We start from the raw sequence: 22,389 nt of genomic DNA, 5'->3' as shown, positions 1-22,389 counted from the left end.
CATCACCAACTGAACCCTCCTCCCCCCTTCCTCTCCTTGTTCTTCTACCAACTGATGCAAATAACATATAAATATGAATATAAAATCCCTCCTTTACCTGATTCCCTTGAAGAAGTGACCAGCATTGGTAAATCTTGGGGCCAACCAAACTCTGCCTATAGAACTATCCCATAATTTTTTATTTGTAATACGCATATTAATTTCCTTACCTAATCCTCAGCCTTGATCTTTATCTGGAACAATTACAGAAAGCTGGGATACACTGACCATTACCTTGTCACAGTATCTTACTTTCTTGTTGGTCAGATCTCACTTGTGGTATATCTAATTAATAGAGTATGCTTTAACCAATGAAGAATCCATATCATAGGGCCATAGCCAGGATTTTTGGCCAGTGGCAGTGGGGTAGCCTGGAATTTCGTCTGGAGGGGCCCATTATCAGGGGGAAAATTTTTGAAAAACAAGATACCTACTAAGTAGAGGGTTTTAACTAATTTTAAAACTTTTCATAATAAAATAAACTTCATTTGCCAAAGAAATCCTTTGTAAATCCATGATTTTTCAATATTTTGTTTTCTTTTTATGAAGCAAAGTAACTGTGTTTTTATATTCTGGGGGGTTCCGGACCCCCCTAAAGGCCCATGAGTACCATTGTGAAATGCTTGCAGTTCAACTTGTACAGGTGGAGCAAGAATTCTCCCAGGTTGGGTGGTGCCCAACCTGTCCCCCTCCTCTCCTCTACCCCCGGCTACAGCCCTGCCCTGCCAACTGAGTTGAAAAATCTAACAATGAAATTTTTGTTGTTCTGGGTAGAAAAATCTTACAATGAAAATTTTTTAATGCTTTGTTCTGCCTTAGGTGAAATGCATGGTGGCTTGGCTCCCAAGAGTTCAGAGGAGCTGAGGTCTGCTATTCCTACCAGGCCAACTATCATTGACATTGAGCCCAGTGATAGTGATGGCTTAGAACAATCCGGTGGTAAGTTAATATAATTTTTATAGAGTATTTAAATCCAAATGAGGGCCAAAATTCCTAGAATTATTTTTCAATTTTCAGACTTCTTTATTACAACCTGATGATTTAACACGTTGCGTACGGATGGCGAGAATTCTCATCATTTTTTTCCCGAAAGTTCCGGACGGTTGATGAAGATTGTCGTCATTTAGGCGCATCAACCTAAACAATTTTAAAGCGTACAATACGTATTTGTTTGTACGTTTTCAGTTGTTGTTCGTTATTCATAATGAATTGATGCATCATAACGTTTGATGGGGTAAAGTTATATACTAAACATTAGCTTACCCCGGTACGTAATGTGTTAAGGTAGAATTTTGGATTTACCTAATTTTGACGCTTGATGGTGCCTTCATCTACATCTACACAATACCCTACTAGCCACCTCTAGGGTGTTTGGCAGGGGGTGATCATACACCAGCATGCAGCATGCAATTGGACTCCCACATGTTGCAGATATGTGGAGGAGGGTCGAATTTTTATCCAAACTAGCATCATGCTCTCTTAGGGAAATAAGCGATTTATGGCAAAAATTCAAGAATACACATGTATGTATTGAGGATCACTGCCTTGTTTTTGTCTGCGTTAAATTATCTTTCAAGGTTTCAAGGAGTTAAGGGGAGGCTAGGGCCTATATACAAATCTCTCAGAAAACCTTTTCAAAGCATTAACAAATCCAAACCAACACCTTTTGAGGAGGCAAAACAGAAAATGTCCAGAAAGTCTCTTAGAAACCTTTAGAAATCCCCTTTATGCTGCAACTTGTTCTCTGAAGAGGTTTTTCATATTAGATCTTGATTTCTAAATAGAAAGTTTTGGAAACCTCTTCAAATCCACTAATTTTTGAGAGGGATTTACAGCAGATCTGGAGTAATTTATCCTCACCGTAGGTAATCATTGTGAGGAGGCAGCTGCCCTCCTCCCTCCCTACCTCCATGGGCCTCACCCATGTATGAAAATAAAATGCACTTTATTGAATAAAAAAGAGTTAGAGTGATACATGTCTCTATTGAAGAAAACCTGTGAGCATTGACCTAGCAAGGGTATATGTACTACATACAAATATGTATTAGGCCGCTTGTAGGGTGGCTGCCCATGGCTAAATCCATACCTTTAGACATTCTTCTGGATTAAAATAATAGAGTTGTAGCAGAAATTCTTAGATATAATAAAAATCTATTGAATTGATGGATCAGTAATTGGATTTTATTGAATATTAAGAGAGTCAAGCCATCACTATTCTGAGTGGAAGTGAAGGAATTGAAGAATCTAGCCAAAAAAGTCTGAAATACACATATGAATTTCCAGAGTTGACCAATCACTACTGAAATCCATGAAGTTGTTGCTCACACCTATCACTCATACTTCTGAAAGGAGACTTTGAAGTAATTCTAAAATAATTTCTCTCATCTTGTTTTTTCACAGTTGATGGGCCGTTATTGGGCCGTAGTTCTAGAATGTATCGAGCTCGTTCCAGTAAATGGAGGTATCCCTCTGCTACTAATAAAAATATCAGCACCATATCAGGTCAAAATGTTAATAAATATCAAATGGGATGGCACTGGCCCCGTGGAGGAACATCATATGAAAAGGTATGTTTAAGTATGGAGTTTATGCGTGAAGAATGAAAGAATGAATGAAAATGAATGAAAGAACAGGAAGTGCATATGTTCACTCCGAACTTTGAAATTCTTCGGTAGATACTGCTTGAAAATATGGCTCGTATGTGAGTGAACAAACGTTTGTTTCTTCTCTCCATCCAGTCTCTGTCCAAATTTTTTTGTATTTTATGTATGTATCTGATACCATTATTTTTGCTTAGTTCAGGCGGTGAAAATTTAGATATCAATTGCTTAGTCTAGCTATTATTTATTTAATTTAGTGGGGATGGCAGAAGGCAGATTCTTCATCATCTTCTAACAACTCTGAATGCTATATCAACTATGGACTGACTGTGGATCTAGAAGCTTCTGTTGACTGTAGCAACAGTGGTAATTTACCATGTACATCAGAGGCTGGTTCAGGAATTGAAAAGGTGAGAAATTTTCTTTGTTTTATATTGAATTTGAATTAAATATTGCATAATTAATGGCTCTCAGTTAAAGATGCTTGGCAAATATGTGAATTAATTTGCCAAATATAAGTTTAATCTTTTCTATTTCATTTCCAAGTCGATGTGCATCTCCTAAAGTTTCTATTTAAATTATTTTTTCTTTATGTCCTGAAATTTTTGATAAGCATAATGTAAAATTCATGGCGCTGAATTTTTTTTTCGAAATTAATGGATAAACTTTCCCTTGGGCTACAGCCTTGTTGTGGTGGAAAGGCTTGCGTGCTCTTATGACTCCTAGAGCTGCTCTGGCAGGATTAATCTTAAATTACTCCTTGTAGGGCCACATATGCCAGATAGGTCGAAGGGTAGGAGCCAGACAAAAGGTAGCTCATGTTATGGTGTCACGTAAAATACACCGTTGGAATGGAAGTGGGAAACTGTACCAACTATATCTTCCCTGAAAACATGGAGTACAACCAAATGAGCCTAAGAAACTCATCGAACGAGACCCCCCTGCAAAGGGCAGGTGTCGTTCAAGGCAGCGAGGGTGGCAAGGTCTTCGGGGTCATCAACAAGCAAAATCCTGGCAGAAACTTATCATCATCAGCAGCATCAATCAAAAAAGAAGAAAAGAAGACCAAGAAGGTGGAGAAGAAGAAGTTAGCAATAAATGTAGGGACGTGGAATGTGAGAAAAATGATGAGGGCGGGGAAGTTAGAAAATATCAAAAGGGAAATGAATAAAGGAAAGAATGCATGTAGGATCTGTATGAAGGAAGGAACAGACTGGAGAGATTGATTTTAGAGGAGGAAAGTACAGTGGAGGAACATATTCTTGGGCCAGGGATCCTAAATTTGGAAATCGAGGAAGCCCTTCGGGAGATGAAGGCTAGGAAATCAGTGGGCGTGGACAATATCCTGTGTGAGCTTCTGAAGAATCTAGAGAGGTATAGTAAGAAATGGTTTTTAGTACAAGTATGTACGATCTATGAGGAGGGATGTTGGGGTGAGGATTTTGTGAAGACGGTTCTAATTCTGCTCCTGAAAAAGAAGAATACTGTGGAATGTGAAGATTATAGGACCATGTATTAGCCTAATGTCGGCTAAAGTGGTACTATTGTGGTGATATTGAACAAATGAATGGAGGCGAAGGTAAACGAGTATTTGGGCAAAGATCAGTTTGGTTTTAGGAAAGGAAAGTCTACTAGTGATGCGATATGATACCTCCACTGCACGAACGCTCAACAATCAGCCACTGAAACAAATCCACTCTTGTAGTACTACTAAGGCTTCTAAATGAGCGGATTTGGTTCAGTGGGCGATTGTTGAGTGTTTTTGCAGGGGAAGTATTGAATAGCAACAATGAGGTTCCTGGTGGAGAGGAACCTAGAATATGACCAGGACGTGTATGCCTGCTTTGTGGATTTTGAACAAACATTTGATAGAGTTAACTGGGTAAAGCTAATGGATATTCTCAAGAAAATTGGTGTAGATCGGAGGGATAGGTGATTTTTTTCGTAACTGTATGTGACCCAGACTACGCAATTGAGGGTAGAGGACGGAGAATCTGGGTGGGCAAGCATTGGCCATGAAGTGAGACAAGGTTGTCCTTTATCGCCGCTGCTCTTCAACATATTCGCTGAGGAGATGGTATGAGAAGTGTGGGACGAGTTGGAAGCCGGAGTGGCTTCTGAGAGGATCATTGCAAGAGTTTAAAGAAAAGGTTAGTGGAGAGTATGATCTGGAGTGTAGTGTTTGACAGTGCTGAAAGGTGAACACTAAATAAAGAGGACGAGAGAAGACTAGAGGCATTCGAGATTTGGGTTTGGCGAAGAATGGAGAAGGTGAAGAGACCGGAGAGGAGGAGGAACGATGAAGAGGAAGAAGGTATGGATGGAGTACTTAGCAAGGGAGGGGATTTTGAAAACAGTGTTAGAGGGTAGAATGTTAGGTAAACAGGGGAGAGGAAGGAAGAGAGTAGGATTTTTAGGTAGGATGAAAAGGAGTAGGCCTTATTCTGAATTGAAGAGGGAAGTGCTTGAAGGAAGAGGTTTCCAGAATGCTTCTTAAGCACTCCATGGAAACCTACCTTAACCCCCTTAGTGCTCTACTTCTTACTGGGATACTGGCCCGCCGCACTTTTCGCCCGAGCGGCAAAAGCCGTTATATCGGCCTGCCACACTAAAAGGGTTAATCGGTTGAATACTATAGTAATAATAATGGATGAACATGGTAGTGTTTGTAAAACATAAATCATGCTGTTTGTTCAACTTGTGGTGTTCAAATTGAGCTTAGATGTATGATACGAGGTAGGTATGGCCACTGTACATTTTTATCATGTGTTAAAATATGTTGATTATATTTGTAAAAGTGTGGATTAACTGCATGGTGTCAATATTACCCTGTGGAATAACTATCTATGGTGTCAATATTATAAAAATTATATTATCTTGGGGAATAATGCCAGCACTCACAGACAGTGGTGGATCTATTGTGGGGAGGGCTTATAACCCCTCCCCCATTGGGTTAAAACACACACTAGATAAAATCAATTTTTTTTTTAAGGTTGCCACTTAGCATAAATCTATTTAGTTATATTTTCTGATATATTTGCCGACTTTAATGAATTGAAATACAAATTAGCTCTAAACATAGGGCCTATTTTATACAGTTATGGTATGTTACAATCCAATGGCACATCCAGAGAGGGCAATAGTCCCCCGTAGGGTATCCAATTTAGCCCCCCCCCACCCCCCTGGTCCCTGTCCTTGATCTGCTACTGCTCACAGACAACTAGGTTTGAGAGCTCAATTTCATAATGATGATGGTTTGTTCTTCAAAATTCATAGTTTGATGCAATATTTTTTGTCTTTCAATTTAAAAAGATAAATCCTATTAAATATTGTGTATCATTAATACTTAACAGAAGAAAATGCTCTTTTCAGTCCAAGGACGCCTCCCGACAAGGCAAAAAAGACCTTTCCCATGTGAATCGAAGAAAATACCGCCCAAAAACGGCTAAATCAAGACCAAATAACAGAATAGCCCCCAATAAAGGCTCTGGACATCAACTTCGGATGCGACCTGCCACAGCTGGGCAAATTGATGAGATGGGAAATGACTCAGAAGATGGGGATCAAACTGAAAATTCAAGTGATCAGTCTACTGTTGGATGGCGAAGGGACTTGGTACAACCTGTGCCATGGAGCACGCAAAATATAGCCAACATGAACACTCTTCTAGCATGGGACAAAAGTGATGGTGCAGAAGATGACCTTTAAATTTTGCTTCTCTTCACTAACTTTGTACTACTTCTGTTATTCTAACTAACAATCATGCATTTTCCTGTTTTTTGTACCTGCAAAACAGGCCTTATCATATAACAATCATTTTTCTGTCATGTTTTTCCTTTATGGAACCCACCTATGAGAAATTCAAGCTTTTTTCAGTTTTTATAGCATACTTGTTCAGAGACATTTAAAACTAAATTGTAAGATGGCTATGCAGTGTTGAAGCAGAATACATTTGCAAGTTTTAGCTTAGCTTCAATGTGTGCACATGTGGTAATTTTTATAAATTGGTTTGCCATGGTTCTAACTGGTTTTATTGTTTAATTAATCAAAGATTAGCCTATGTATTAAACATCTTTTTTGAAATATATGTAAACTAAAGGAGGAACTTTGTTGTAAAAAATCATTTAACTTGACCACATATAGTTGCCTGAGTTTAGATGGATATAAGTGTAGTTGGTAAACATTTTGAAAGTTAGCATCAGTCGAATACTGAACCCAGCACTGAAATAATGCTGTGTGTGTACTATCATGCATAGTATACCCATGGACATATTTATCATATTGTGGGTTACTTATAAAGTATTCCCTTAAGTTTTCTCCCATTATTATAGGGGTAGAAAGCCCTCTAAACATGCCACGCATCAGCTGTATTTTCTCAACACATTCAGCCATTTGCTTTATCCATGAAACAATTTTGCACAACCTCCATCAGAATTTTATCGAACCCTCATCTTGAACACATGGGATTTGTGTTCACTTTTATCCTTCCTTAAGTCAAATACAATGTCAATGAAATGTCCATCGTATGCCACTTCACTATTGTGATTGGTAGTCTAGTGAGTTTTAAGGCAAAGATTGTCTTGCGTAATGTGTTATTTTCATTAGTGATGAGCTTTGTGGAGGTGGAGGTTGGACTGTACCTACCAGTATAAAATTCAATAATTTAGCACTATAGTTACTGATCAGTCATAAATGTTTTTTAAATAGGTCTCAAGGGTAAATGAAGCAGCCCATTAATTTGGGCAATGTGTCCAAATTAACTGGAATATCTGAGCAAGCATTATTTTGAAAATTTTGCTCTATCAGAATTCAAGAGTCGGATCTTTCAGGGAAAATGAAGTAGATGGGCTCTATTAAGTAGGATCTATGTGGTGTATGGTGTTTTTTTGTCCAAATCCTGACATAGTATTTTCAACATTAAATAATGATCATGCCACTGTCCACTGTATTTTATCACTGAATGAAAATATCCGTACCATAGACGTCACCATTACACCTCGCATCATTGAATTAACATGATTCATATCAGATGGTGTGTGAAAATGTTTACCTCTGAAAAGACATGTCACTATAAAATACTTCTCTCATGACCTTTATATTCAAATTTACGCGGTTCATGGACGGAAGTGCCCCCAACTTTTTTTTCGGGTGTGGCGCTGGTGGCGAGAATCGAAAACGAAATGACGGAAATGACGAAAGCAATGCAAGGGGCAAGGCGGCTTCGCTTCCTCTTCCCGCGCCGGCAATCGGTCATTTCCTCTTCATCGTACGGTGATGGCGGAAGCAATGGATTGTGAGAGAAAAGCAGTTGCTGAATCTGATCGAGTATTATTTTATCGGACCCGCTGTCCTTTTAGATCTAAGGATTGGGAAGATAATTTTCTCTTCAGTTGCCTGATAATTGTTGAAAGGTATGCTAGAATTATTTGGTTTTAATTCCCCTTCCTACACGTGAGTCGTTCATGTGTGTGTCAAGTCGCTGGTATACTGCTGTGTTGAATCATTGTGTGTTAGGATTGTTTTTCGGATTTGAATGTAATAGCAGTTTTATTATTAATTAATTTTATTGAATTACTGTGAAAATTCTTCATAGCTGAATTGCTGGCCGTGTGATGCTTGGGCTACGTAGATGCCACGTGGTGACTTTTTGTTAGAGTTGTACTAGCTTGTATCATGTCTTTATATTAATGAGTTACTGGTTCAAGTTGGGCGGTTAGTAGTTAAGAAAATCTTGAGCGAGTTTCGGGATGTTAAATAAGTCATAAATCCTAAATTTGGTGAAGATCGGTGGAAAAATGAGGAATCTATAAAACCGTACCATAGCCGGGATGTTAACATTAGTCGTTATAAGGTTAGGCCTTCTCCTGCAAGTTACGACAAGTCGTGCCACTACGGTTGGGCGGTAAGTTGAACTTGATTTTCATTTGTAATAATTTCTTGTTTATTCTTGATTAGTTGCACGTGGTGCATTTTGTCTGGGATATTGAAGGCCGAGGGTCAACGGAGTTGAATTTATTTAAGTGGCAAGGGAGGCTATAGTCGGTTCTACGTTCGTGTAAGCTGCGGATATTTGAAATTATTTTTCTTAGTTGATAATTAAATGGAAAAAGACTTAAGCTGTTTCTCCAGTTTTTTTTTTCATAATTTAGCGTCCATCTTTACTGGACCATTTCCGTAGTTATAGTGTGGATGCATTTCAAAATAGGAAACCTAGATTACGATAATACTAAAAAATGTCGAATTTCTAAACTAGGGAAGTAAGTCACTGCGCTTAGTCCAACCCATCATTTTTTTGAACGGGTTAAATTTCCTCAATTTTCTGACACATCAGCCACTGAAATACTAATTTTAACACCGGGACACGACAATGAAATTAATGTTTTTTTTATGCGATTGCGTACCATTGGCATTTATTTGACACCAGTTACCTCAAAAGTTGCCAATTAAGTTTCTCTTTATTATTCAGTAGTGAGTGTTTGATGGGGAATTATGGTCCCATGGCTTGTGAATGCTTGCAAACATAATTGTTCTCTCAAACCTTTCTGAACCTTAAATGACCTAATGTGGTTCCCCTGCCTGTCATCAAGTATAAGCGTGGATACAGTAATTGCTTCAGATTGATATGGAAATTTATATAATTGATGTTCTCCTTAAGTCTTTTTTTTTAATTCTATCAAAGAAATAAGTTAATGTTGCTATTTTTGATTCAGGTAAAGTGTTTTTATGATAAATGATCATATTTCATGATACTATTTTGGTGTCGCTCTTCCTGCCTGAGTTGGTTAGCTTAAAATTGAAACTTAATTTCTAGCAGCAATTGATGGTTAGCGGTGTTGACACGGTCTATTAAGGTGGAATCGCATGCCAATTTCTGATGAAAGCCTCATGAGCAAGTGTCTAATGATGCAATTTTAATTTGGGGCTTTTGGGTATGTGAAGTGATTGTGAACTTGCAATATTTAACATTCTTCTCATTGTTCTTATTTATGGTTAGTGCACTCTAATGCAATGGATTTAAGTCAATACGGCTATGGTACTTATAAGTTTGCCCTATGCCACGCTTGCTGTTCTGATTTTGTGAGCAGTAAAGTGCCAGTTAATTTATTGGGGCTACAGAAAAATTCCAACTAGGAAGCAGTATGACCATGTGGATCATTCTGTGCCGTAAAGTCTGGAGACAATTTTTTACTGCTGTTGCCAGGTGTTATAGGGCATATAGTTAGGAGCTTACTACTGAACCCCTCAGATTAGATTTTGAAATGTATTATTTGTTCTGAACTTTGATTGAAAGTTACGAGCTGGTAATATGAAGCACAAAGTTGTGGAAACTATGGTATTACATCATTACTAACGGCTTCCGGGTGCAGCTGCGTGTTGCGCTTAGTCGCGAAAGCTTGCACGACAAAGCGCAACACGCAGCTGCACCCGGAAGCTGTTAGTAACGATGCCTCTCGCTGCGAAAACCTACGTTCAAAGGTATTACATCATTTTTAGTTTTGAGAGTTGATTAATTTAGGTTGTAGTTGACAAATGACATAAAAGAATTTGAGTGTCACTGTGTGAAGCACTTAAAAATATCCAGAAGTAAATTTTAACATGTTCATTTGGCTTAAGTAGCTCATTTTTATAAGGCTTACATCAAAGAATATTTGCAGTTATACTGATGGCATGATATCACATATTAGTTGATTGGTGGCAAAAGTATTTTTATGCTAATGTGTTATATTTTGTAATACTAGTGTGTTGTTTCACCTTACCGAATTTTCATTAGCATGTTGAACAGATCATTTCATATAATATATCTTGAATGTGCTTCAAAATAATTTACCCTGTAGTGTATCCATTTTAACCATGGAAGTGAGTCCTTCTCACGTTTTATAAATACAATTTATTCCTAAAGGTTATAGATCCTTGTTAGATTGGGAGGGGTGAGTTACCAAGTGAATGGTGCTACATAGCTGTGGTGCAGCGAGGGGGGGGGGGGGGCAATATAGGGGATAAAAACCCCCAGAGCTTGGAGAAATTTTCAAGTTTAATCCATTTTCCTTAATTGGATTGATATTACTAATAGAGTAGTGTAAGGATTAATAGAATATCCCCCGGAAAGCTGTAAAACCCACCATTTATCTTATCATTCCGCAATTTATTAATCTTGCACCTACTGCTTATCCTGGTGGGTACTCCATACTTTCACACACCACAATATTAGTTGCACCCAAACCCCCCCTCCCAGCCTAAATTCCTAGCTGTGCCCCTGCTACATAGTATCCCAAACTATTAAGGTTCCAACCAATATTTTATTACCTTAAATTTTATTTGGTTTGCCTTCAAACGCATCAAGGCACTCTGGATAAAATTATTGGCCTTATAAGCTCTATTATTTATTTCAGGTGAATGATTTATCCTGGTCCAAGAATGACTAAGAATTATCTACCCTTGCACTTTTAAATGGCTGATAATATATGCTGTGTCATCACTCGGCCAATTAGGTGAGTGAGTAGCTTGTGTGCTTTAAGATGTGAAAATGATGATTTCTTCATTTAAAACTGATCTAGTTCTGATGAACTTATAGAGGCTCTTTCTGATTATTTCCCTCAAACTTAACTGAAAGGACATAACTTGGTCTATTGGTAATCGGCTATTTCATTCCAGGTGTCTGCTGTCCTGCAAGCCTGTAAGAATGCATCCATTTTGATCGATTGAAAATGTAAGTACCTAGTGTAGTTATTGATTCTTTTTGTTCAATATGATGATTTCTTTTAACTTCAAGCTTACTTTATATGTGGTGAACTTATAGAGGCTCTTTCTGACTTTCTGTCTATGTGTTTGCACTCACATTGTTACGCATTGCGATTGACTGCTGTCCTTATGCATTTCAGGTGCACTGTGTGTTTAGTACATTTTGTGGCAGCCTTTACTGAAATTTACTATATATTTGGGAAATGTAAGTTGAACTATGATTGCATAAAATACATTGGCACTTTTTCTATGTGATGATTTCTTTTACTTGGCTCTTATTTTTGCTAGTAACTGAAGCTTTTCCTTAAATATGTTGTGAGATAAAAACTTATTTTTTTATTGGTTATATTAAGTTCTGGAGTTCTTAAAGGGAAACAATGCTGTGAGGTCCATCATGGATGCATTAAGTCAGTTCTGCAACATGATGTATTGTACTTGTTTAGTGATGCTGTGTTGTAATTTCCCATTTACTCATCACTGTATTTTTCTGTAACCTAACACTTAGGGTTTATATTTCAGAAAATAGTTATAACATTTCTATAATATCTTATGGGTTTAGGTGCTGAAGTTATTGTGGTTATTCATTGTTTGGGTGTGTTATCAGTGGGCTCCACTGTAGTCTAATTATTTTTCATAATTTAATTTTTTCCCAAAATAGAGTTGCAAGAAAAGGGGTTTTCATAGAATAATGTTAACTTTAAGATTTGTGCAAATACAGTAATTGTTGCAAAGAGGCATTAATTCACACACCTACTGTAAGATTTTTGACTAATCCTTCACTCTTCAACTATAAATAAGATTCTACCCAACGCCACGCTCGCTGCACCTACAGTGTTCAGCTGAGTGCCAGTGTATTTGTTTGGGTTACATTAACTTTCCCATTAGGAAGCAGGAGGCCCTATAAATGAGCTTTACTGTGCCGATAAAATGGGATACATGTTTTTGAAAAGTTACATGGGAAATAAATGTGGTAATTGAAGATGAGTGCTGTATTCAGCTGTCTGTTTTTTTTAATTATCATATTTTTGGCAACACTGATACTTGATTCAAAGTTAAAATAGTTGATTTAAGTATACTGGGACTAGCCACTGTGCTAACTTTTATTTAGTCACCTGCAAGTCAAAGGCAATTTTTTTTCTCTGTAGAATTTTGCAGTTAAAATAGTTCGTCATAACAGGAAGTTTTTTGTCACTTAGAATTTTGTTAGGTTACCTCTGTTTTGCAGTGGACTGGCTCACTCTCCTTATGTGCATTTGCTTGGTATTTAATTTTTATTCTCCTGTGGATTGTCCAATTATAACCATGTTGGTTCATGCTAATGCTAATGGTGGGTGAGTTGAGATCAAGTATCATCTGCTAGCTTAATGATAAGTTTGTTTGATAAATGATTATGAAAATGAAATTATAGCATTTTCTAATTTTGCTTGAATGATTAATTTTGTCTAGAGGGTATTGTGTCCTCTTCCCAGCAAAATTACTGCTGAGAGCTGTCAGTATGATGCAATCAATAGCTATTGTCTTAAATTATTGCACTCTTAAGTATAAATTATACTAGATTTTTAGTTAATTTACATGGAGGGCTTCAAACGTATGTAAGCCTCTGGAATTAATTTTGGTGGTCATTTAATCTCTTACTTTATTTAGTGCTGAATCAATGAGGAAAGCAGTCTTGGTATTTGATGGTAGATAACTTTATCGAGAAGATTTTCTAAAAATGTGAATGGAACAAAATTGAGAAACATCCTTGAATTACATTGTATTACAGTCTTAAGTGCTTGCATGCCTCTGCAAAGATGCTATCAGCATTTTGTGTCCATGATACGAAACTTCCTGCAGCAAAGTTTTGATTTTTCCCATTACAACAAATTAATTTAATGGAGGTTTTGCTGTAACTGATAATGCTAACCTCTGGGATTCTAGCTGGAAATGTTGGGGACAAATGATAATATTGGCTTTAATGTAATTCTCTGAAGCTATTTTTTTTGTTAGTAAATGGTTTTTTTACATCATCTAAGAGTGACCGTTAAACAATTGAAAACATGTTAACATTGTCTGAAAGATAAGTCAATAATTGAGGCGTAAAGTTGAATGCTATATTTAGGTGGAGCCAATAGTATCCTGAGGGTTAAGGAAAGGTGTGGCCAAGTATGTAGTTGGCCCTATTTACATTACTACATACATTTTTTGGTCTCTTTTGGGTTGGCGGTGGTGGCTGCATTAATTTAATTACATAGGTTAATTTTAGAGCATTTGCTTGTGTGCTAGTGTAATCATGAAATTAAAAATAATTTCCAGATCCCTGTCCTGAACCAAGATAGTCATCCAACTACACCAGGATTGTAGTCAAGCGTGTGACAGGCTACATGTAAGTCATTTTAATGATTTTGTTTTGTCATGCTGCATGTAAAACGAGATTAAGAGAATTGCCATTCTAATTTATTTATCCTAAAGCTTTTAGGTATTTTTTCTTCCATGAAAATAATCTATGGTAGGCCTTGATGTGGTATGATGCATTCTCAAAAGCACATGTGTAAGTTGAAATTTTGGGAAGCATGAGACTCTTTTCACATAGTAATGCACTTCACCTAGTTTATTTGTTTGGTCATGAGGTGGTTTAGCTATCACTTGAAACTATGGGTGTATCACTTTATCTGATGGGTGTGTGTGCTTATGTGTGTGTTCACCAGTTTCAAATAAAGGATTTTTCTAGGAATTGTGGTGTAGGGTCATGGATGCATAATGTAAATCCTAAATTACATAAAGTGGTCTTCAATAGCTTTATGCTAGGTGGAGAGGGTTAAGAAGGCTGAGAACTTAATTCTTTTCCTAAATTATTAGATTTTTATGATGATAATCTAATATGTACATGCCTGTATTGAAATCTGAACTTGGATTTACAGTCTTGAACAGGCTTTTTTGTTGATCTTTCACCATGGAGCTAATTTTTCTTACAAAAATATTTTACATATTAAGATTAAGCCGCATTTGTATTATTATTACCCAACGCCACGCTCGCTGCACCCATATTGTTCAGCTGAGTGCCAGAAAATTGCTTGGGTGACATTAAATTTCCCATTAGGAAGCAGTTAACCCTTGTTATGAGTTAAACTGTGCCGATAAAATGGGATACATTTTCATATGATCTATCTTCTTCGGATCAAAGGTCTGACCTGTTGAATTGCTATGCAAATGTTTCTGATGCACTAGTTTACAAACCATGACACACTTGTGTTTGTTGCATGCTCGGATAAAAACATAGTACAGTAGACTCTCCTTAATACGAACAATGTTAAACGAAGTTCTCGTTATTACGAAGCAAATAATTGGTCCCGACGAAAAGGCATATGCTAGCTATAGTAAAAGAAACGTTATTGCGAAATTTTCGTTTTTACGAAATTACGAACCTCAGTCCCGGTCCTGGCGGCTATAAAATGAACTTTATTACGAAGTTCCCCGCATAAGCAACGGTATTTTGGTGCATATTCACTAAGCTGAGTTGTAATAATCGCGCCGCGTTTAAGTTCTTCTCGTGAACTATGCCCAAGAGCGTCAATTATGGCTTTCTTCAGTGTACACGCAACATCATGTAATAAGTTTCATTCCTGTGGAGCCATGGTGACCCACTCGTAACCGCTCGCAAATTGGACGTACAGTAAGTCCTCTTCCTACTCGCATTCGATTTACGAATTTTCAGAGATATGAGCATTCAAAATTTTCAAATTTCAAATTTGGCGCCTTTCGATTTGGCCGATGCTTCACGGTTTGGCTTGGCGTAGACGAACTCTCACTTTGGGCACAATCTGAACAAAGTATCATTGAATCCGGAGTGAATTTAGGAACTGTTAAGCGTTTCGCCCGTTCATCTTTACCGCGAGTAGTGATTTCGGCTTCGGCTGCGTTGCACGCCCAGCTAGATCAGTTCGTAATATCGTGAGCTAGAGCACGATTGTGATTCAGTGTTGCATTTTGTAGAATGACCGTATTTCTCATGATGCAATTTTATACAGTCCGGCCGGCGACAGTAGCGAATGACGGCACAATAGGAGGGGCGGATAACCCTACGCCAGCACGGTTTACAGTCAATCGCTGTCCTCCAAACACACCCTCGCCTTGTCTCTCAACGTCGTCAACTGCATAAGGCGCACCGAAATATGGCTGATCATCAAAAAAATCCTTTCTTCGAATCACCAAAACAAGTGATTCTTCCTCTGGGTCCATCACGCGCGGCGTCCCTTCCGCATCCTTTCTTCGTGGAACCCTTTGTAGGCGTTTCCCCTTCTTAGCTGGCAACCCTGTCCCTACCCCGACCTAGACCATTCTGTGTGTCATCGGACAACTCTCAGTGGCCGTGCTGTAGGTTTATCAACTTAGGAACAAGGTCTAGGAACGCAACCAGTGCGTATATCGGACTTACTGTATTCGGGAAGATATCAACCCTCGATTGCGTCGTGCCGCATTCTTCTGCTGGGAAACTGGAATGAAATTTCCTGTTTAAACAAATTTCCGCGAAATTAAATCGTGTTTATTAAATACGGTTTTTTTCAGATGATTCCTTAAAGAAACGTTGATACGAACTTCGTTTTTTTTTCGGTCCCGCGAACTTCGTAATAACGAGAGTCTACTGTATATTATTAGAATATTGTAAATGCTTAAATGTGACTTATGAACATATAGTGAAGAATCCTGTATCTGTAATTACTCAATCCAGGAAATCTCATGATCCGTCAGTATATCCATGGTGTGCATTTTGGGAAACAATTTTTTGCTGAATAATTGCATTTGTCTCTACCTGCTGAAGTTTCTCATTCGTAGCAAAAATTCTCCATGTTGTAGCTATCAACTATGAGTCACACTTGCTAAACTTTATTGCCATTTTGAAACTGCTACAGTATGGGTTCTACTGATTTGATGGCTAGACTTGGCCCTGCCTTGACTGAAGGTAGATTTGTGTATCTAGAGATTTTTAAATTATAAGGTTTTTCTCTTTATTACTTATTGGAAACTTTTGTTTCTTCTTCTTGATCAAATATCCGATGAAATGTCTAATTACATATCCATTTATTCTAACAGGGTAACTGCCGGAAACTTTGCCATGAAGAGCAAGAGGAGTTCACCATCTTCCGTAATGAGGTATTGGAAGTGTGTAATACGAGGGTGGAGCAGGTGAAGATCACCGGCCCTGATTCATCACAAGACACATTTATAAAATTAAAAACAAATTTGTAAAATTATTATAAAATTATATATTTGTTTAAGAAAAATTTGTTTCATATTTTCACAATCAACCTGATCCATAAGTCCAAGTAGTCTGTTTGATAATTGGTAGATTGCAATGAACTTTTAATTAAAGTGAAAAAGTCAACACTAATTTGGGATTAATTTTTTAGGGAAATAATTTCAAATAACTATAGATACCTAAACGACAGGTTTGTATATAATATTAAAGAAAGGACAATTCAATAATCATTAAATAAGGTTATGTCAATGACCTTACCTGAACCACTCTGAGGAAATTTGATTCCTGCATTCCAATAAAAATTAGATATTCGTCAAAACAGTGGCGCAGCAAGAGGGGTTTTGGGGGATAACCCCCCCCCCCCCCCCCCCCAGAGCTCTGAGAAATTAAGTTTCATCCATTTAACTCGATTGTATTGATATCACTGATATAATAGTGGAAGGATTAACGAAATATCTCTCAAAAGCAGTAAAACTCACCATTTTGAACACTTCATGTTGAAATTCTGCAATTTATCTCCTACTGTTTAACCTGCTGGGTATTCCATACCTATACACACCCTGGTACTATAGTTGAACCTGAACCCCACCAGCCTAAATTCTTAGCTGTGCCCGTGTCAGTTTCACTATATATTTATCCCTTCCAAATTGAAAACTGCAGATGTAATTTGGATTCCTTGTCAAGAATATTTTGATGTGCCACGGCTGATGACAATGCGGTGGAAAAATTATACCTCTTTTCAGTCATTGCATTACTAGATGTGAATTTCTCATCCGACCATATTTGATGGGGAAATAAGCTTACTGGTGTTATGGAGAATCTAGTGCAGTCAGGATATTCATCACTTATGCTTCAACCTTCCCACTAGCAGTTATTAGGTAAAATGTTCTTGGTATATTCTAAGCCTCTCTATTGTCAATTTTGTTATTCTTGTGAAGCAGTAGGAGCCACACGCATTGTCTTTGAACTCATGTTATATCGTGCAGTAGCAGCTGGCAACATCCTTATTAAAGAAAATGGCCAGGAGTTTAAAATTATCAAACTTGTCCTCTGCAGGAAAGTTATCTACTAATATCAGGGTCTCCTGTCCGAAGTTTTTAAAATGTCGTATAATATTAAAAATTTTTGCTTGCCCCAAATTAAAATAAATTGAACATTCACGCTGATATTGGAGGCAAAAACCTTTGGATAAGAAATAAATGTACTTCAACTAAACCCATTCGGGAATGACTTATGGTGAGTATAAATATCAGAATAATATTTACGAAGTTAATCTCAAGAATTTTATGGGTTTGTGACTGGTGGGAATTGCTAACAAATTTCGATTGTAGACCTGCATGGTAACTCAAATGTCTGGATGAATGTGACATCACATCGCTTTCTGACTTTTAAATGCTGAATCAATGAGAAATTATCTATTTTTCCAAATATTATCCCATTTATTATTTCTAAATGATCCTTCAAAGGGAAATAACTCCATTAATGAAACCTGAAAAATGGCGAAGTCTAAATAAATATTTTGTTCAAGAAATGCATAGAAATGCGCGTTCAAGAAATTCAGAGTTAAATATTTTGTTTAATATGATATGATGAAATGAAAAAGCTCATGTGTGTTAGTATTAGTTATGTGATGTTTCCCAGAAATCGGTACATAGGAAGTCATAGGTGGATCTAGGGGGGGGCACGTGCCCCCCCAGACTCTTAAATATAAGCAAAATTTTTAATACGGTCCCATTATCATTGTATTCGTTTTGTATTACGAGGTATCCTTGTGCCCCCCCAGAACAAAATCCTGGATACGGCCTTGCTTGTGCCCCCCCCCAGAAAGAAATCCTTGATCCGCCCCTGTAGGAAGTAACAGTTAATTCTTCATAATGGTTCAACTCATCTCCTGTCCTCTATTCTTTCCAATTCTTTGAATTAACCTTAAATGATGGATGAGCACCGAGGATAGGCGTTACTAATTTCTATATCTGCAGGAAATATATCTTTGATCAGGCATTGTAAAAAGGTGTGCTATTAATTAATAAAAATATCCCTCCGAAAGCCGTAAAACTTGCTGTTTTGAATAATTTATCTCAAAAATTTTCTGAGGGAGGGCCCCCCGGTTACCCTGGCGTGTATGCAAAACCCCCACACCCCAAGTAATAGTTTCGCCTAAACCCCCCTAGGCATAATTCTTAGCTGTGTCCTTGATACACTGCACTGGAACCCTCACTACTTTTGAAGAAACTAAAAATTGGAACCATTGGTAATACTTGGAAGGAGAACTGACAAATTTATTTGAAGAAGAGGATTTTATGGTGTTTGCAACTTTGCTGGCTGCTTACCTTCATTAAACACGTTCATTTAGTAAGTAAAATAGCATTTAGGATACAGGTATGCTGTTTGGTTAAATTAATATGGCAGAAATGATTTTTGATAAAAATTGCCGAGGGATAGTTTATATCCACCTTTTGCTGAGAAATTGTGCTCGAACTTAGTCCTTTTTTTTCTCTTACCAGCGAAAAATCTTAGTTTCTCCCCTTGAGTTACCATGGAGAATATATTACATGTGTTACCTTTCTCCATATAGTAATGTAGTAATCATGAAACTAACTTTTGCCCCTGCTATGCTATCTTTAGGAGAAATCCCTTGATAATGAATACCAAAATGACTTATTTTATGGATAAATATTTCATGAAAGATTTTTTAGTGGATATAGTCTAATTAATATCCATTTATATTTTATTTAACTATCTTGTAAATTACATGTTGAATGCCTCTGAATCGAAGCTTTGAAATTTGATCGCATATTACCAAAAATGCGGAGACAATAAGTAATTTTGGTTTTATTTCGAAGTCATGCGAGAGTGGTTCTGTCGTTAGATATTATTAAAACTGACATTGTGAACATTTTTAGGGAAGAAGTCAAATTTAATGAATTTACATCCAGTCTCTGAATTCCCACTATTTTTGAAAATAGTTCTCAGAAGAACATCGACTCAATGATTTTTTTCTCAAAACACCCTTGTAGTGTTTAGTTTTAGGTGACGAAATATCTATTCACGGCGTTTGGTTTAGCACGAAGAATACTTAGGTGTAGGTGTCTAGAAGTCAATATTTTATTTTACTGTGAAGAATTACTGAGGAGGCAGGCAATGTTAGGTACGCGAAAGAGCCAAAAAATAGCATGGGAGCAACATATTCCAAATCCTTTCGGGCCCAAAAGTGGATCTTTTTCATCAATTGAATTCACATCAAATACACCAAACAGTATTGGGTTATAGCATGAGAGATTGCTAAAGGTCTTTCATTGCCCAACGCGAGAGCTAAAATGGTGCAAGCATAATTGATGATTTGAGGCGTGACTTGGTGAAATTGCTTCTGTAAAGTAAAAAACTGTAAATTTCCCATTTGATTTTAGTATTAACCAGTTTCGTCGTTGTGCGACATCGTCAGGATCAAGTACAGGGAGCAGGGGTGCAGATAGGAATTAAGACTGGGGGGGATTTAGGTGCAACTAATACTGGGGGTATGGAATACCCGTTAGGGTAAGCTGGAGGTGCGAGATAAATAAATTGCAGAATTTTAAGATAAATGGTTCAAAATGGTGTGTCACGGCTTTATGAGCGATATTCATTAATCCTTGCATTATTCTGTAAGTAATATCAATTCAATTTAGTAAAATGGATTCAACTTCTGGGGGGGGGGTTTATCCCCCAAAAACCCCCCTCACTGCGTCACGGATAGGGTGAGTATACTCGTACCTATGTGAAATTTACAAAGTTTTTATTTAACGTGATACACAAGCAGTGTGTATTACAATTAGTAACACATTTTTACAATGCCTCATCAATGATATATTTCTTGCGGGTAAAGAAATTAGTAACAATCAAAAAGGTTATAAGAACAAAATGAATCGAGTTCACGGGTTTTGTCGCTCTAAATACATGCTGTAAGTCGTGAATTTGTTCACTTTACTCTTTGTCGACCGCAACGGCAATTGCTATAAACATTGGGAATATATCTGAAAATCTGAGTAAAATCAATAAGCCAGCAGAGGAAAATTACTGGCAGTGAATTTCAGAGAGCTACAAAAAGCGCGTATTACAATGAGTATCACGCATTTTTTCAGTGCCTCATCAAAGATATATTTCCTGCTCGTACAAAAAAGTAAGTGACAAACAAAAAGGTTTTAAGAAAAAATGAAGGAGGTTCACAGGTTTTATCGCTAAAATTATATGGTATGTTGTCACTTCACTCTTAAGTCGACCGCGACGGTAATTAATAAAAAATAGGAAATACATCCGAAAACCCGGATGAACTCGGCAAACCAATAGAGGCAAATTACTGGCAGTGAATAGCAGATTCGATTGTGAAGTCGAGGCAAGCACAAAGGCGTGGCATGAAAGTGAAAGCTTGTTTTGACGCACTTCCAGACCTCCGGGGAACTCAAATTTCGAGCCGACGAGTATTATTTCTGTGATGGCAGCCGCGATGCGAGAGTGAGAGACGGGGGCGCTGGAGTCGGGGTGGTGTGATGAATGAGGACAGGTGAGAAAACTTCATTAGGAACACACACCACCCTTTAAGGGGCTAAACACACACATAAGGAGCGAAAATTCATCGGTTTCCAAAGCGTCAGCCCCCTGAAACATCTGGAATATATGACAACGTTCCCACGGTGGCGCCTTCCCAAGGATCCGAGCGCGGAAAGGGAAGGATCAAACGAGGCATTCACACGAAATATTATGACGGTGAAACAAGCTGCTCCAATCGCTTTCGAGAAATTCGCGCGTCGCCCGAAAAGCGCTCGCGATCATCTCATTCCGTGAATAACTCTTCCCCGCGACTACCTCCGGGATCTTTTAGCTTTCCCATTTGTAAAGATAAGCCGAATCAATTGAAATATTTCTATCCATATATTTCCCGGCTATGTTATCACTCATTCAGTTATTCAATCCACAGTAAATTTTACAATTGATGTCCTTATTTTTCCAGGCTTAGGCTTAACTCATTAACTGATTCAACCCGTTAAGGACAGACAAGGGTAAAACTCACCTGGACTAAGCCAAGGCGTGTGAATGCCATCCATTCGTGGTATGGGTTACCAGCACCTTTCCCTAGGCTACATCTCAATTTTATTTCATAAGGAGTTTTTAAAGGCTCTACTCGGAAATTGAACCTGAGACCCTTTAATCAGCAGACAAGAGGTTTACCCACTAGGATACAATTCCCTCTGGATATATCTTACGACGCGAGAAAAATGTTCAAATGGAGAAAATCTTCGAGAGGCCAGTGCAGGTCGAAATGGTGGATATGGACCTGGGTCCCTCAACCTATGACGTCACTGTGCCAAATATCGTGGTTCCTTGGTGTTCTCCCGTTTTCCCGCTCTGACTTGATCTCCGCGAGAGCACATGGGCATATAAATAAGGTATGAAACGATAGTATTTCCTGAAAAATTTTGTCTTCTGGAAAACCTAAAAGAATTAACTCACTAAAATATTGAATTTTCAGAAAGGTTAGAAGCAAAAATCACAAATTTCTGTAACCCTCATATGGATTTTACGAATTTAGTTGGATTTGCAGCAGCGCTGCGTCATTTTTTGTTATTATTTTTCAAAGTTAGCCAATATTTACAAGTTTTCGGACTGATAATGGTAAATGCATCTATTATCTTTATTTCTCACCGTGTTTTGCTAGATTTAACACATTATTGTGGAAGTTATCATAATAAATCTTGAACGCTGCATTCTTTTCCATTTGTTGCCTTAATGCTCTCTATTTCT

The 22,389-nt window shown here is 37.7% G+C and overlaps 1 protein-coding gene and 1 long non-coding RNA gene across 4 annotated transcripts in view; both read left to right on the top strand.

Annotated features, from left to right (window-relative positions):
• Positions 1 to 6,744, top strand: part of LOC124166445 — a 34,602-nt gene extending 27,858 nt beyond the window's left edge. The window contains exons 19-22 of the mRNA XM_046543979.1: positions 859 to 978; positions 2,440 to 2,606; positions 2,897 to 3,049; positions 6,012 to 6,744. Of these exons, the coding sequence (XP_046399935.1) occupies positions 859 to 978; positions 2,440 to 2,606; positions 2,897 to 3,049; positions 6,012 to 6,347 (776 nt within the window). The 3' untranslated portion in view covers positions 6,348 to 6,744. The remainder of the gene's footprint in view (positions 1 to 858; positions 979 to 2,439; positions 2,607 to 2,896; positions 3,050 to 6,011) is intronic.
• A 1,131-nt stretch (positions 6,745 to 7,875) lies between these two features.
• Positions 7,876 to 16,633, top strand: LOC124166433. 3 transcript variants are annotated; one of them, XR_006866437.1, is made up of 6 exons: positions 7,876 to 8,050; positions 11,030 to 11,128; positions 11,292 to 11,346; positions 11,519 to 11,583; positions 13,674 to 13,743; positions 16,449 to 16,633. It is a non-coding gene; the product is annotated as an uncharacterized LOC124166433 (long non-coding RNA). The 3 variants fall into 3 exon arrangements; XR_006866438.1 differs by lacking the exon at positions 7,876 to 8,050 and adding an exon at positions 8,120 to 8,541; XR_006866439.1 differs by lacking the exon at positions 7,876 to 8,050 and adding an exon at positions 8,670 to 8,694.
• Positions 16,634 to 22,389: the final 5,756 nt, after the last annotated feature.

The sequence above is a fragment of the Ischnura elegans genome, chromosome 1, assembly GCF_921293095.1.
Source record: "Ischnura elegans chromosome 1, ioIscEleg1.1, whole genome shotgun sequence".
NCBI classification, from domain to species: domain Eukaryota; kingdom Metazoa; phylum Arthropoda; class Insecta; order Odonata; family Coenagrionidae; genus Ischnura; species Ischnura elegans.
This window is presented reverse-complemented; position numbering and strand designations above follow the sequence as displayed.